Source organism: Phocoena sinus, chromosome 9 (assembly GCF_008692025.1).
Source record: "Phocoena sinus isolate mPhoSin1 chromosome 9, mPhoSin1.pri, whole genome shotgun sequence".
Classification (NCBI taxonomy): Eukaryota; Metazoa; Chordata; class Mammalia; order Artiodactyla; family Phocoenidae; genus Phocoena; species Phocoena sinus.
Window position 1 is genome coordinate 80,534,387 of NC_045771.1, and position 14,835 is coordinate 80,549,221.

The 14,835-nt window shown below is 44.8% G+C and overlaps 1 protein-coding gene across 1 annotated transcript in view; it reads left to right on the forward strand.

Annotated features, from left to right (window-relative positions):
- Nucleotides 1-384: 384 nt before the first annotated feature.
- The window catches only part of LOC116759162, a 59,578-nt gene continuing 45,127 nt past the window's right edge, over nt 385-14,835 (forward strand). Inside the window, 7 exon segments of the mRNA XM_032642581.1 lie at nt 385-544; nt 878-1,123; nt 1,178-1,946; nt 2,031-3,702; nt 3,704-6,977; nt 8,570-8,586; nt 9,141-9,204. Of these exon segments, the coding sequence (XP_032498472.1) occupies nt 385-544; nt 878-1,123; nt 1,178-1,946; nt 2,031-3,702; nt 3,704-6,977; nt 8,570-8,586; nt 9,141-9,204 (6,202 nt within the window).

The following is a 14,835-nucleotide window of genomic DNA, read 5'->3' on the forward strand; positions in this document are numbered from 1 at the left end:
TTTGGCTTTGACTCTTGTCTCTGGTGGTCTTGTGGAGGGGTCTCGTGACCGTGGGCATTTCATTTGGGGGCTCGTCCGGGATGCCCCCAAGCCCACCAGACATCAGGTCAACGGGTCATCGCTGACAACCGATCGGTAAGTAAGCTGGCTCAAGGTACCTTCTGTTTTGGGGACTAGGACAGTCCTGGCGGACGCGCTATAGGACACCTAGTCGGGCGTGGTTGGAGACGTCCACCGCGACCCATCTGGGGGTTGATAGCCCATCTGAAGCACGCACGCGATAACCTCCCTTCCTCCTTTTACAGGCTCCGCTATTGGGACTGCTCTTAATCACTTTCGTTTTCAGAATAACCTTTTCTAACCAACCTCTTCCAGGACCTAAACATGGGCCAAACACAGAGTACCCCTCTCTCCCTCCTTCTCACTAATTTTGGGGATGTGAAATCCCGAGGACACGATCTCAGTCTGGACATCCGGAGAAGAAAACTTATTACCTTCTGCCGCTCTGAATGGCCAACTTTCGGGGTTGGTTGGCCCACCGAGGGTACCTTTTGTCTTCCTATAGTCCTAAAAATTAAATCTAGAGTTTTCTTACCAAGGAAAGAAGGCCATCCGGACCAAATCCCCTACATCTTGGTATGGCAGGACCTGGTAGAAAACCCACCTCCCTGGATGGCCCCCTTTTTGTCATCAGGGACATATAAGATCCTTACGGCCCGACCAACTAAACCTCCCAAGCCTCAGACCTCAACCGCACCCATACTTTCTGACAGCCAAGACCTCCTTCTCATAGAACCCCCTCCATATCAACATCCTCCTTTGGCCCCACAACCGGTCCCCCTTCCTGCTCCTGACCCTGCTCCTCTCCCCTTGGAAGAACCTCCTGTGGCCCCTCCCGAGAGGCCACCCAGGTCAGAACCGGAGGAGCGAGAGGCAGAGGCACTGCCGGCCCTCCTGCCCAATGAAAATAACTCCCCTGGGCCGGCTGGACGCACCCGTGGACGCACTCAGCGCGACCCAGGGTTCCGCCATCCAGATTCCACCACAGCCCTACCCCTGCGAGAAATAGGCCCTCCCGATGAGACAGGGAACCCCCGACTCCAATATTGGCCATTCTCTACCAGTGACTTATATAATTGAAAAACCCAGAATGCTCGTTTTTCTGATAATCCTAAAGACTTGATAGCTCTTCTAGATAGTGTTATGTTTACCCATCAGCCCACCTGGGATGACTGCCAACAGCTTCTCCGGATCCTGTTCACTACCGAGGAACGAGAACGAATCCAGCTGGAGGCAAGAAAACTGGTTCCTGGAGATGATGGTCAACCCACCGCTAACCATGATCTTATTAATGCAGCCTTTCCCTTAACTCGCCCCCCTCAGGATGATTGGAACTACAACACCGGAGAAGGTAGGGGACGACTGCTCATTTATCGCCAGACTCTAATGGCGGGTCTCCGGGCTGCCGCGCGCAAGCCCACTAATTTGGCCAAGGTATATTCAATTGTACAAGGTAAAACAGAAAGTCCCTCCTCTTATTTAGAAAGATTAATGGAAGCCTTTAGGCAATATACCCCTATGGATCCAGAGGCCCCCGAAAATCAGGCTGCCGTTGTAATGTCCTTCGTTAACCAGGCAGCCCCTGATATTAAAAAGAAACTCCAGAAGTTAGAAGATCTGGAGGGCAAACAGATACAGGACCTACTCCGTATTGATCAGCGCGTCTTTAATAACCGAGACGCCCCAGAGGATAGACAACTTAAAGCCACTGAGAAAATGACTAAGGTCCTGGCCGCCATTGTTCAGAAAGATCAAGGGGGCCCCCCAGCCACTCGACCTCCCAGGCGACCATTGGACAGAGATCAATGTGCCTATTGCAAGGAAAAAGGCCATTGGGCTCGGGAATGCCCCAAAAAAAGGCAGCCGCGCCCCAACCAGGGGCAATGGCAACCGAAGGCCACCACCCCAGTCCTGTTTACACATGATGCAGAGTAGGGGGGACGGGGTTCGGACCCCCTCCCCGAACCCAGGGTAACCCTACAAGTGGAGGGGAAACCAGTCCAATTCCTGGTGGATACAGGGGCACAGCATTCGGTCTTGGTTAAGCCCCACGGGAAAATTTCTGACAAAACCTCCTGGGTCCAGGGAGCTACGGGAGTTAAACATTACCCCTGGACCACTCAGAGAACTGTAGACTTGGGCACGGGAAAAGTAACCCACTCCTTTCTGGTCATTCCCGATAACCCTTGCCCCTTACTGGGGAGAGACTTACTTACTAAAATGGGAGCGCAAATTCATTTTCGGTCAGAGGGGCCGATCATAACAGACCCTCACAACCAACCCATATCTGTGCTCACCCTGAACTTGGAAGATGAGTACCGACTTCACCAGGAACCACCCTCCCAAAATCAAGATATAAAGTCATGGCTTCAGCAGTTCCCCGAAGCATGGGCAGAAACAGGTGGGATGGGACTAGCCAAACATCGCCCAGCCCTATTCATAGAAATCAAACCAAGGGCAGATCCTGCACGTGTCCGACAATATCCCATGCCCATAGAGGCCAAAACTGGTATCACTCCACATATTCGCCGGCTTCTTGACCTAGGTATACTGCGTCCCTGCCAGTCGGCCTGGAACACACCCCTGCTGCCAGTCCGCAAACCTAACAGTAAAGACTACCGCCCAGTACAGGACCTGAGGGAAGTTAACAGACGAGTCATAGACATCCATCCTACCGTACCCAATCCATATACTCTTTTGAGCGCCCTTAGTCCAGAAAAACAATGGTATACTGTGCTGGACCTCAAAGATGCCTTTTTTAGTTTACCCTTAGCACCCAAAAGTCAAGAACTCTTTGCCTTCGAATGGTCGGATCCCGAGAGAGGCATAAACGGACAACTCACCTGGACCAGACTTCCCCAAGGATTCAAGAACTCACCTACCTTGTTTGATGAGGCCCTACACGAGGATCTCAGTGAGTACCGGAGACAAAACCCCAATATAACCCTCCTGCAGTATGTTGATGATCTCTTAATAGCTGCTGGGACCACTGAAGCCTGCCTGCAGGGAACCAGAAACCTCCTACAGACTCTCGGCACCCTGGGATACTGGGCCTCTGCCAAAAAGGCACAGATCTGCAGGCCTGAGGTAACTTACCTGGGATACCTACTGAAAGGGGGGCAACGATGGCTCACAGATGCACGGAAAGAGCCTGTCCTCCGCATCCCCAGACCCACCACGCCTCGACAGGTGAGAGAATTTTTGGGGTCAGCTGGGTTCTGCCGTTTATGGATACCCAAATTTGCTGAAATGGCCAAACCACTATACTTAGCCTCCAAAGAACAGACGCCCTTTGAATGGACAGAGGAGGCTGAGCAATCGTTTCAGCAGATCAAAACTGCCTTGCTATCCGCACCCGCCCTGGGTCTCCCTGATGTCTCCAAACCCTTCCACCTCTTTGTGGATGAAAATAAAGGCATAGCTAAGGCCGTGTTGACCCAACCCCTCGGTCCTTGGACCAGGCCTATCGCTTACCTATCGAAGAAATTGGACCCCGTGGCTGCAGGCTGGCCTCCTTGCCTCCGGGTGATCGCCGCCACAGCCCTAATGGTAAAGGATGCCAACAAACTAACTATGGGACAGGAATTACATGTCACCACCCCCCACGCCATCGACGGGGTTCTCAAACAGCCTCCCGACCGATGGATGGATGAGCAATGCTCGATTGGTCCACTACCAGGGTCTACTGTTAAATCCTCTCAAAATCAGCTACACTCCACCACGGGCTTTAAACCCTGCCTCTCTATTACCTGACCCAGACTTAGACTCCCCACTCCATGATTGTGCAGAGGTACTGGCTCAGATCCATGGGGTTCGGGAAGACCTATGTGACCAGCCCCTATTAGATGCACAAGTCATATGGTTCACTGACGGCAGTAGTTTTGTCCAGCAAGGTCAGAGGTATGCAGGGGCAGCGGTAACATCGGAAACTGAGGTGATATGGGCAAAGACTCTCCCCCCAGGGACCTCAGCCCAAAAAGCTGAATTAATTGCCCTGACCCAAGCTCTTAAGATGAGCAAAGACCAAAAAGCCACCATATATACAGACAGCCGGTATGCTTTCGCTACCGCACACATACATGGGGCAATATACCGAGAGCGGGGACTACTCACAGCAGAGGGCAAAGACATCAAGAACAAAGAGGAAATCCTGGCCTTGCTAGCGGCCATATGGGAACCCAAAAAGTTAGCCATTGTACATTGCCCGGGGCATCAAAAACCCACAAATCCAGTCGCCCGGGGCAACAATTTGGCAGACCACACGGCTCGAAAGGCGGCATACACTCCAATACCATTACTTCCCCTACAACTGCCGGATCCAGGGCCCCGAGAATTACCGCCCCAACCCGACTACTCGGAAGATGACATTAGATGGATAAACAAACTCCCTCTAACCCAGGTTAAAGACGGATGGTGGCGGGACGCTAAGAACAATATCCTCCTTCCAGAAAAACTAGGAACCTTGGTCCTTGAACGGATCCATCGTAGCACCCACTTGGGCGCCCGACGGCTACAGGATCTCATCAGACAGACTGGACTTAAAATTAAAAATGTCTCCGAAAAAACTGAACGACTGGTTGCTGGCTGTGCAGTCTGCCAACTCCATAATGCTAACACCCACCCACCAACCGCTGGCATCCGGGAAAGAGGGAACCAGCCCGGAGCCTACTGGGAAGTGGACTTCACGGAGGTAAAGCCTGGCAAATATGGATATAGATATTTACTGGTGTTTATAGATACCTTTTCAGGTTGGACTGAGGCATTCCCGACCAAGAATGAGACAGCACAAATAGTAGCTAAAAAGCTACTAGAAAAAATCCTGCCCAGGTATGACTTTCCAGTTATGATAGGGTCAGACAACGGGCCGGCCTTTGTTTCTAAGGTAAGTCAGGATCTGGCTTCCATACTTGGGGCTGATTGGAAATTACATTGTGCATACCGCCCCCAGAGTTCAGGACAGGTAGAAAGAATGAATAGAACTCTAAAAGAGACCTTGACTAAATTAACCATGGAGACTGGCGCTAACTGGGTAGTCCTACTCCCCTACGCTCTGTTTAGGGTGCGAAATTCCCCCTATAAGCTAGGATTTACCCCCTACGAAATAATACATGGTAGGCCTCCTCCTATTATCCCTAACCTAAAGACTAACCTTATCCAATCGGACCCAGAAAATAATCTCCTGTCTTCCCTCCAAGCCTTACAGCGGATACATGAGACAATCTGGCCCAAACTAAAAGAGCTATATACAACAGGACCCCCGCCTACTCCACACCAGCTCCGACCAGGTGACTGGGTCCTTGTCAAACGCCATCGACAAGAGACCCTAGAACCCAGGTGGAAAGGACCTTACCAGATCATCCTGACAACGCCGACGGCCATCAAGGTGGACAGCATAGCTGCCTGGATCCATTACACCCACGTCAAGCCGGTGGACCCACTTTCTGACCTCATCAAGTCCACTAAAGCTGACGTCACCTGGACGGTTGATCGGAGTAAGGACAATCCCCTCAAACTGACCTTACGCCATACCCTCCCCCATGAGGACCAAGGTACTGCTGATAGCTCTAATGACAGTCCTAACCCTCAACCCTCGGGCCACGAGGGGAGGATTCAACCCCCCCCCCCCAATAAGAATGCTTTAATGCAACAACTATATGGTGCACCGTGCGAGTGCAGGGGAGGTACTAGCGAGACTCCTGTTGTTCCCCGAAGGTATACTCATATGCAGGATTGCGGGGGAATAACTGCATACCTTGTTCAGGTATATGGAGGCACCGGGGTCAAAACCAGCTGGCAATGCCACCATAAGCCTAAACCACTCCCCCCCCGAGCTATTTGTCCCTGTTCTACTTTTCAGGAATCAATGCATAGCACGTGCTACTCCTCTTACCAGCAATGTACAGGGACCAATAACAAGACTTATTTCACAGCCACACTACAAAATAATAAAAGTCCCACCATTAGTGATAATAATAAATACCTTCAGGCTGGATGCATTGGCACTCCCGGGACCCCGGTGTGCTGGAATACCAGGGCCCCCATACATATGTCAGACGGTGGAGGGCCCCAAGACGAAGTGTGCCAGATAGAAACCCGAAGACAAATAGAAAAGGCCTATCAGGATCTGTACCCACAGCTCAGCTACCACCCCCTAATTCGCCCTAAGGTCAATCCCTCTGAACTGGACCCCCAAACCACGACTATACTAGAAGCTACTTTTGCGCTTTTAAATACCACCAACCCCAACTTAGCACAAGACTGCTGGCTCTGCCTTCCTCAAGGACCGCCCCGCCCTATAGCCATCCCCATTTTCGCCAGTTTAAACATCAGCAAACAATGTAACCCAACTTTACTCCCGGAGCCGTTTCCCATACAATTTTCAAAGTTTTCAACTACCTTTAATACCTCATGCTTTGTCAAGAACGATTCCCTCTCTAACGCCAGTATTGACTTGGGAATCCTTTCATCTACTGGATGTAGTCAGTATATCCCCGTAAACTCCTCCCTCTGTAGTCCTAACACCACTGTCTTTGTCTGTGGAAATAACCTAGCATACACCTATTTACCCCAGAACTGGACAGGGGTCTGCAACCTAGCCACCCTCCTCCCTAATGTAGACCTGATCTCGGGAGACACTCCATTGCCCATTCCCAGCTTTGACCTTTGGGCAGGAAGAACCAAACGAGCCATTACAGCCATACCCCTCCTGGTAGGACTAGGAATTACAGGAGCTGTGGCCACAGGGAGTACAGGTCTTGGGGTCTCCCTTCACTCCTATAATCAGCTGTCTAGACAATTAATAGAAGATGTAGAAGCCCTCTCTGGAACCATTCAGGACTTACAGGACCAATTAGATTCGCTGGCCGAGGTGGTCCTACAAAATAGGAGGGGCTTAGACTTGCTGACAGCTGAACAGGGTGGGATATGCCTCGCTCTAAAAAAAAAATGTTGTTTTTATGCAAATAAATCAGGCATTGTAAGAAACAAAATTCACCAGCTCCAGGAAGACTTAGCCCGCCGTCGGAAAGAATTAGCGGACAATCCCCTTTGGTCAGGATTTCATGGGATGCTTCCCTTCCTCCTCCCCTTCCTGGGCCCTCTACTATGCCTCCTTCTCCTCCTCACTATAGGCCCCTGTATATTCAACAAAATCATGGATTTCGTCCGAAAAAGAATAAACACAGTTCAGCTAATGGTATTAAGATCACAATATCAGCCATACGAGGACTTAGAAAATGAAGAAACTGAGCCTTGAGGACCCAAGATTGGCTCCTCTGGTTCATGAAAGAAGGGGGAATGAAGGGCTATGTTCTACTTTGGTAGAAATAGGACTGAATTGATGCCCTGCCATTAGGCCGTAGTGCTGCTAGGATTGCATCGATCTTCCTGTTTGTACTGTTTGTAACTATGGCCCCATCTTAAGTATTCCTAATTGAAAAACAAAGCCTCAGGAAACCGAAACTTAACCAGCCGCTCTCGCTTCTGTAACTATGCTTGCTGAACCCCCTTTTGCAACCATCCAACCAATCAGACGGTGACTAGTGTCTTTGTTTAAAAGTTAACCAATCAGGGGACTTCCCTGGTGGCGCAGTGGTTGAGAATCCGCCTGCCGATGCAAGGTACACGGGTTCATGCCCCGGTCTGGGAAGATCCCACATGCTGCGGAGCGGCTGGGCCCGTGAGCCATGGCCGCTGAGCCTGCACGTCCAGAGCCTGTGCTCCGCAACGGGAGAGGCCACAACAGTGAGAGGCCCGCATACCACAAAAAAAAAAAAAAAAAAAAAATGAAGCCAGCGCAATGAGAAGCCCACACACTGCCACGAAGAGTAGCCCCCGCTCACCGCAACTGGAGAAAGCCCCGCGCAGCAAGGAATACCCAACGCAGCCATAAGTAAAATAAATAAGTAAACAAGCAAATAAATAAATACATATTAAAAAAAAAAAAAAAAAAAAAAGTTAACCAATCAGTGACTAATGTCTTTGTTTAAAAGTTAGCCAATCAGTACCCCCCACCCCTGAAGGTCGCGAGCTTGTTTGTACCTGTCTATAAAAGAGCTGTACTAAACTCCATCGGGACCTCTTAGCGTCACCGGCAACGAGTGCGCGGAGGTCCAGGTTCGAACCTGCAATAAATGACCCTTGCCGTTTGGCTTTGACTCTTGTCTCTGGTGGTCTTGTGGAGGGGTCTCGTGACCGTGGGCATTTCAGGAAGACGTGTGATCTCCTGTCACTGTGAATGACTGTCTTCATATCCAAGCCATGCCTTAGAGTGTCCTTGGGCTCCTAGAGTCTTCAGTAGAATTATGATGCCATTAAAATATCTCATTTTTTCTCAAGGCCTTGATGATCCAACCTCAACTCCCAAATCCCTGGTGCTAAGTTACACTAGGATCTGGCTCTCCCCCTCAAGAAACTCTTAGCCCACATAGTCTGCCTGTAGTACCACTTCACCTCTTCTGGTAGGTTACCTGGCCGACACTCTTGACTATCTTTCACTTCTTTTCTCAAGGAGGACAAGAACTTCTGGTAATTTTAGTCAACTCAGCGTGTTGACTGGAGACACCTGTGTACGTTGTGAGCTGATGTCCGGGTTCTGTTTACCTAGTTTCTCACTGTGTCACCAGGTTTCTTTGGTGAGACCTAGTCCCAGGTTGATATACAGACCATTTATATGGTAGCCTCCTCTAACTTTTCCAGGTGAGATGTGGGTCATTCTACCCACAGTAAGCTCTTCTTGTTATCCACTTTTCCACGCTCTGGGGCTTTAAAGCAACCGAGAGGGAGAAGGTATCAAGGCCTGAGATTTTATCTCACAAGTTAACGAGGTAGCCTATTACTGTTTCATAGGTGCTGGCAGAAGACACAAGATCCCTAGATCAGGGACAAAGGACTTATTATTCTTAACTCAGAAAGTAGCATGAGTATGATGTTGGCACTGGTTTCTCTTGTCCCCCAAGTTCCATGGAGGTGACAAATTGCTCCTCCGGTAAATAGTACATTTTGGGTTTGATTCACAGCTGAAAGTCATTGATTTTGGGAAACGTACTGCTTTTAATTTTAAGCTTTGTTTTTTGCTCTAGAGGGATACATTGCATCATCCCTTAAGGCTGCTTGCTGCCAATCCCACCCTGAGAAATGATGCAGGTAAGAAAAGTCAAGGCTTTGAATACTTGCCACATTTAGCAAGAACATGCAGGGGGTCTTCTGTCCCATGGCAGAGTGCCTCTCCCAACAGAAGGTTCATGTACATTCCTCACACTTAGCCTCTCCTACCTCTCACTCCTGTCCACACTTCTCCAGACCAGGAAGGATGAGCTTTTCTTTTTCTTACCCTACATAACATCCTTCTTTCTCATCACTGCCTGATGCTAGGACATCATAGTGGATAGGAGTAGCTCTCCTACACTACGGAAGAAGATCTCAGATGTCCCTTCACATCTAGCCCTTGACAAATTCAGTAGGAGCTAAGTCGGTTCAGGTCCTCTGGGAAACAGACACCAGGATGGAATTAGAAATGCAAGAGAATCTTTGGAGGCAATGCCTGTGAAAAATAAAGGTGAGAGAGAGGAGAAGTAGCCAGGTGAATACTTTAAGAGTATTATACAGGTCTGACACCTATGGGAGGAGATGGGGGAAGGAAGGAATATTTGGGATGAAGAATCTCTGAATGTGATGTAACTCTGAGGAAGTGGTAGGCAGCCCAATTGGTAGTTCCCCGTTGGGAAGGAATGACCAGATCTGAGTGTCCTTGCTACACCCAGTCATCAAGTTGCCCTGGGACTGGGCTTCAGCTAGGGGCCATCAGCTGCCTGTACTCTTTGCAGCTGGTTCTCTCTTACAGGGAGTTCTGAGCAGTGTACTTTCTTGGCTGCCACAGGGACCAAAGGAATTATCCATCTTGTCTCTTTATAATGGCTTGTTTTAAAGCCTGTCATCAAACTAAAGAGCTCAAATAACCCCCTTGTCTGCCTTGGAGCCATGATTGGCTTGTACTGGGAGGCAGAAGATTGCAATGGGGGAAATTAGAACATATACTTCAATTTTTCAAAAATATTCCCATTGCAGATATTCTTTTATGTCTTAAGATGTTGAAACTTATCCTTTTGAAAGCCGTTTTCAAGACATGTGTTCTCCATAAAGCTCTCCCAGAATTAATCTCTAACTAGTAAGTGTATGTTTACATTACAGTGTGAATAATCAAAATAAATGCTAATGGCATGACTAAAACCCACTCATTTTTATTTCATGTTCAAGACTTCCCCACCTTCATAATGAAGTCAACCACCTGCAGGTCTAGACCTGCCTCAGTCTGTGAACAGATCCTCACAGAAGTAGGAATTTTGTTAGCACCCTCTGTCCCACTTTCTTAAAATCAGGTCAGTTCCCCCATATGGGATCTGTGGCCCAGATGCAGCCTATGCACCATGGGTGTTTTTTTTGTTCATATATATATATATATTCATTTAACTCATGTGTAGAATCTACCGGAATTACACAATTCATATTTCATAGGTCCTACAAACATACGTATTTTGTTCTTAGCAGAACGGTGGGAATACACACACAAGAAAACTCATCTATTTTTTTCTTAAATGAATCAAAACAGTTGATTTTTAAGCAGATATATAAACATATATATGCATATGATAAAGTCAACATTTTAATATGATTCAAAACTGTATACCCACTTTACTGAGAGGTTTTATCGTAAATAAATGTTCAATTATGTCAGATGCCTTTTTCTGCATCTATTGAGCTGATCATATGATTTTTAATCTTCATTTTGTTAGTGTGGTATATCACATTGACAGGTTTACAAAAGTTGGACCATCCTTGTATTTCTGGAATAAATTCCATTTGATCATGGTGTATGATCCTTTCAACATTATGATTGGATTTGGTTTTCTAATATTTTGCTGAGGATTTTTGCATCTATGTTTATCAGAAATGTTGGCCTGTGATTTTCTTTTCTTATGGTGTCCTTGTCTGATTTTGATATCAGAGTAATGCTGACCTCGTAAAATGAGTTTGGAAGAGTGCCCTCCTCTTCTCGTTCTTGGAATAGTTTGAGAAGGATTGCTATTAATTCTTTGAATGTTTGGTAGAATTTACCAGTGAAGCCTCTGGTCTTGGACTTTGTTGGGATTTTTTTTTTTTAATTGAAGTGTCATTGATTGACAATATTGTGTACAGCAAAGTGATTCGAGATATATATATATATATATATATATATTCTTTTTGATTCTTTTCCATTAAAGGTTATTAAAATATATTGAATATAGCTCCGGTGCATACAATAAATCCTTGTTGTTTATATGATATTTTATATATGGTAGTCTGTATCTGTTCATCTCATACTGTATCTGTTAATCTCATGCTCCTAATTTATCCCTCCCCCCTTCCCCTTTGGTAACCACAAGTTTGTTTTCTATGTTAGTCTGTTTCTGTTTTGTAAATAAGTTCATTTGTACTAATTTTTAGATTCCACATATAAGTAATATCATGTAACGTTTGTCTTTCCCTGTCTGACTTGCTTCACTTAGTATGATAATCTCTACATCCATCCATGTTGCTGCAAATGGCATTATTTCATTCTTTTCTATGGCTGAGTAATATTCCATTGTGTGTGTGTGTGTGAGTGTGTGTGTGTATGTGTGTGTACCACATCTTTATCAATCCACTTTTTTGATTACTGATTCAGTCTTCTTACTAGTAATCTGTTCACATTTTCTATTTCATCATGGTTCGGTCTTGGTAGGTTATATGTTTCTAGAAATTTATCCATTTTTCTCTAGGTTGTCCAACTTTTTGGTGTATAATTACTCATAATGGTCTCTTATGATTCTTTGTATTTCTGTGGTATCAGTTGTAATATCATTTAGTTCATTTCTGATTTTATTTATTTGAATCCTCTCTCTTTTCTTGGTGAGTCTAGATGAAGTTTTATCAATTTTGTGTATCTTTTTCACAGAACCAGCTCTTAGCTTTATTGATCTTTTCTATTGTCTCTTTAGTTTCTGTTTCATTTATTTCTGCTCCAATCTTTGTTATTTCCTTTCTTCTACTCACTTTGTGCATTGTTCTTTTTTTAGTTCCTTGAGGTGTAAAGTTAGGTTGTTTATTTGAAACTTTTATTGTTTCTTGAGGTAGGCATTTATTGCCATGAACTTTTGTCATGGAAGTGCTTTTGCTATATCCCACAGATTTTGGTATATTTCCATTTTTGTTTGTCTCAAGGTATTTTTTGATTTTTCCTTTGACCCACTGGTTGTTCAGTAACATGTTGTTTACTCTCCATACATTTGTGAATTTTCCAGTTTTCTTCATGTAATTAATTACTTGTTTCATACAATTGTGGTCAGAAAATATTCTTGCTATGATTTCAGTTCCCTTAAATTTATTGACTTGTTTTGTGGCCTAAAATATAATCTTATCCTGGGAAATGTTACATGTGCACTTGAGAAGAATGTGTATTCTATTGCTTTTGGGTGGAGTGTTCTATATATATCTGTTACGTACATTTGTCTAACATGTCATTTAAGGCTGATGCTTCCTCACTGATTTTCTGTCTGGATGATCTATCCATTGATATAAGTGGGGTAGTAAAGTCACCTACTATTGCCATCTATTTTTCCCTTTAGTTCTGTTAATATTTTAAATATTTAGGTGCTCCTATGTTGGGTGCATAAATATTTACAAATGTTACATCCTCTTGTTGAAATGACCACTTCATATCTATGTAACACTCATCTTTGTCTTTTATTACAGTCTTGTTTTAAAGTCTTATTTTGTGTGATATAGTTACGGCTACTCCAGCTTTCTTTTGGTTTCTGTTTGAATCGAATATCCTTTTCCATCCCTTCATTTTCAGTCTGTGTCTTCTTACATCTACAGTGAGTCTCATGTAGGCAGCATATACATGCTTCTTGTTTTCTTAAATCTCTTTAACCACTCTTTGTCTTTGATTATAGAATTTAGTCCATTTAGATTTAAAGTAATCATTAATAAGTATGTACTTATTGCCGTTTTGTTAATTGTTTACCAGCTATTTTTGTAGTTCCTCTCTGTTTCTTTTTCTCTTGCTCTCTTCCTTTGTGGTTTGTTGACTTTATTTAGTGGTATACTTATACTTCTTTCTTGTCATCTTTTGTGTATTTACTGTAGATTTTTGGTTTGTGGTTATCACGAGGCTTACATATAATACCTTATATCTGTAACAGTCTGTTTTAAGTTAATAACAAGTTAAATTCGATCCCATTCTATATCTTAACATCTTTACTCTCCCCCTGCCATGTTTTACATCTTTGATGTTTCATTTTACATGTGTGTCCCTTAACTACTTATTGTAATCTTAGTTATTTTTACCACTTTTGTCTTTTAATCTTTATACTAGTTTTATGCATGCTTAATCCCCTACCTTTACTATCGATTTACCTTTCCAGTGAGATTTATTCTTTTATATGTTTCTTAGTTATCAATTAATGTCCTTTCTTTTCATTAAAGAAGTCCTTTTAACGTTTCTTGTAAGGCGTGTTTAGTGGTGATGAACTCCCTTAGTTTTTTCTTTTCTGGAAAACTCCCTCTCCTTCGATTCTGGATGACAGCTTTGTCAGTCAGAATATTATTGGATGGAATTTTTTTGGGCACTTTGAATATGTCGTGCTACTCTCTTCTGGCCTACGAAGTTTCTGCTGAAAAATCTGCTGATAGTCTTATGGGGGTTCCCTTGTACATAATAAGTTGTTTCTCTCTTTTTCTCTGTCTCTCTCCCTCCATCTCCCACCATTTCACCTTCCGATTCTCTTTTACTTTCAATCATACCACAGATCCTCTGAGTCAGGGTTAACTGCTAGTTATCTGTATAACCAATGTGGAAACTGTGTTATTCGGAACACTGTGAACATTCGGAACATTCGGAACACTGTGGCATAAATTTCTATTTGAAAATACTGAGTATTAGAAAGCGCTGAAGGAATGTTCTGTCTCAGGAGAAAACAGTGGCAATTTGTAGCCTTTAGCAAAAGAAGTCAGCCTAAATCAGCTACTCTCAAGAATTGTCAGGGAAATACGTTCCTCAAAAATGGTTGTCCTCTAAAAATCAGAAGTGGTTCCTTTTGTGGATTAGTAGCCATTGAAATGGAAAGGAAGATCTAAGGGATAAGGCCAGCTTAGATCTTATCCCTTAGATGGATGAGGTGAGAGGACCAGCTCTGGAGTGCAAGGACATAAAAGGGACTCAGGAAATTCTCAATCCTTCTGGTCTCTTATACCTTGAAGTTTATGTCTTTGCTCTCCAATTCCCTATACGTCCAGTCCAAATCCCTGGGCTTCTGATTCACCTCCTATATCCTAATTCCTGCTCACTTATCATGCCTCATGCTTCAGCCAGTTACTGGAACTGCCTAACCTTTTGTAGGCATCTGATGTCCTCTTTATCCCCGTGTTAGACCCTTTACACTTTGCCCCTAATAATCTATCAGGGCTCACCACTTAAGCACAAATCATAAACTGCTACTGAGCACACTGCCTTGTTTTTTAATTGGACAACAGCTACAGCATTGAACTCTCCTATAACTATGTCCCAGTAATAATGATGATCCTGAGCTTTATGCAACCAGTTGGATTGTCTGCCTGCCCTCATGGTGGCCGTCTTTGCTCTAGTAAGCAGGTCTCCATTTGGCTTACTACTCTTCTCTACTGTTTCCATTATGCCGAGGTCATGGATTATTTCACATCTATGTAATCTTCCCCAACTCTTAAAAGAAAAATAGATGG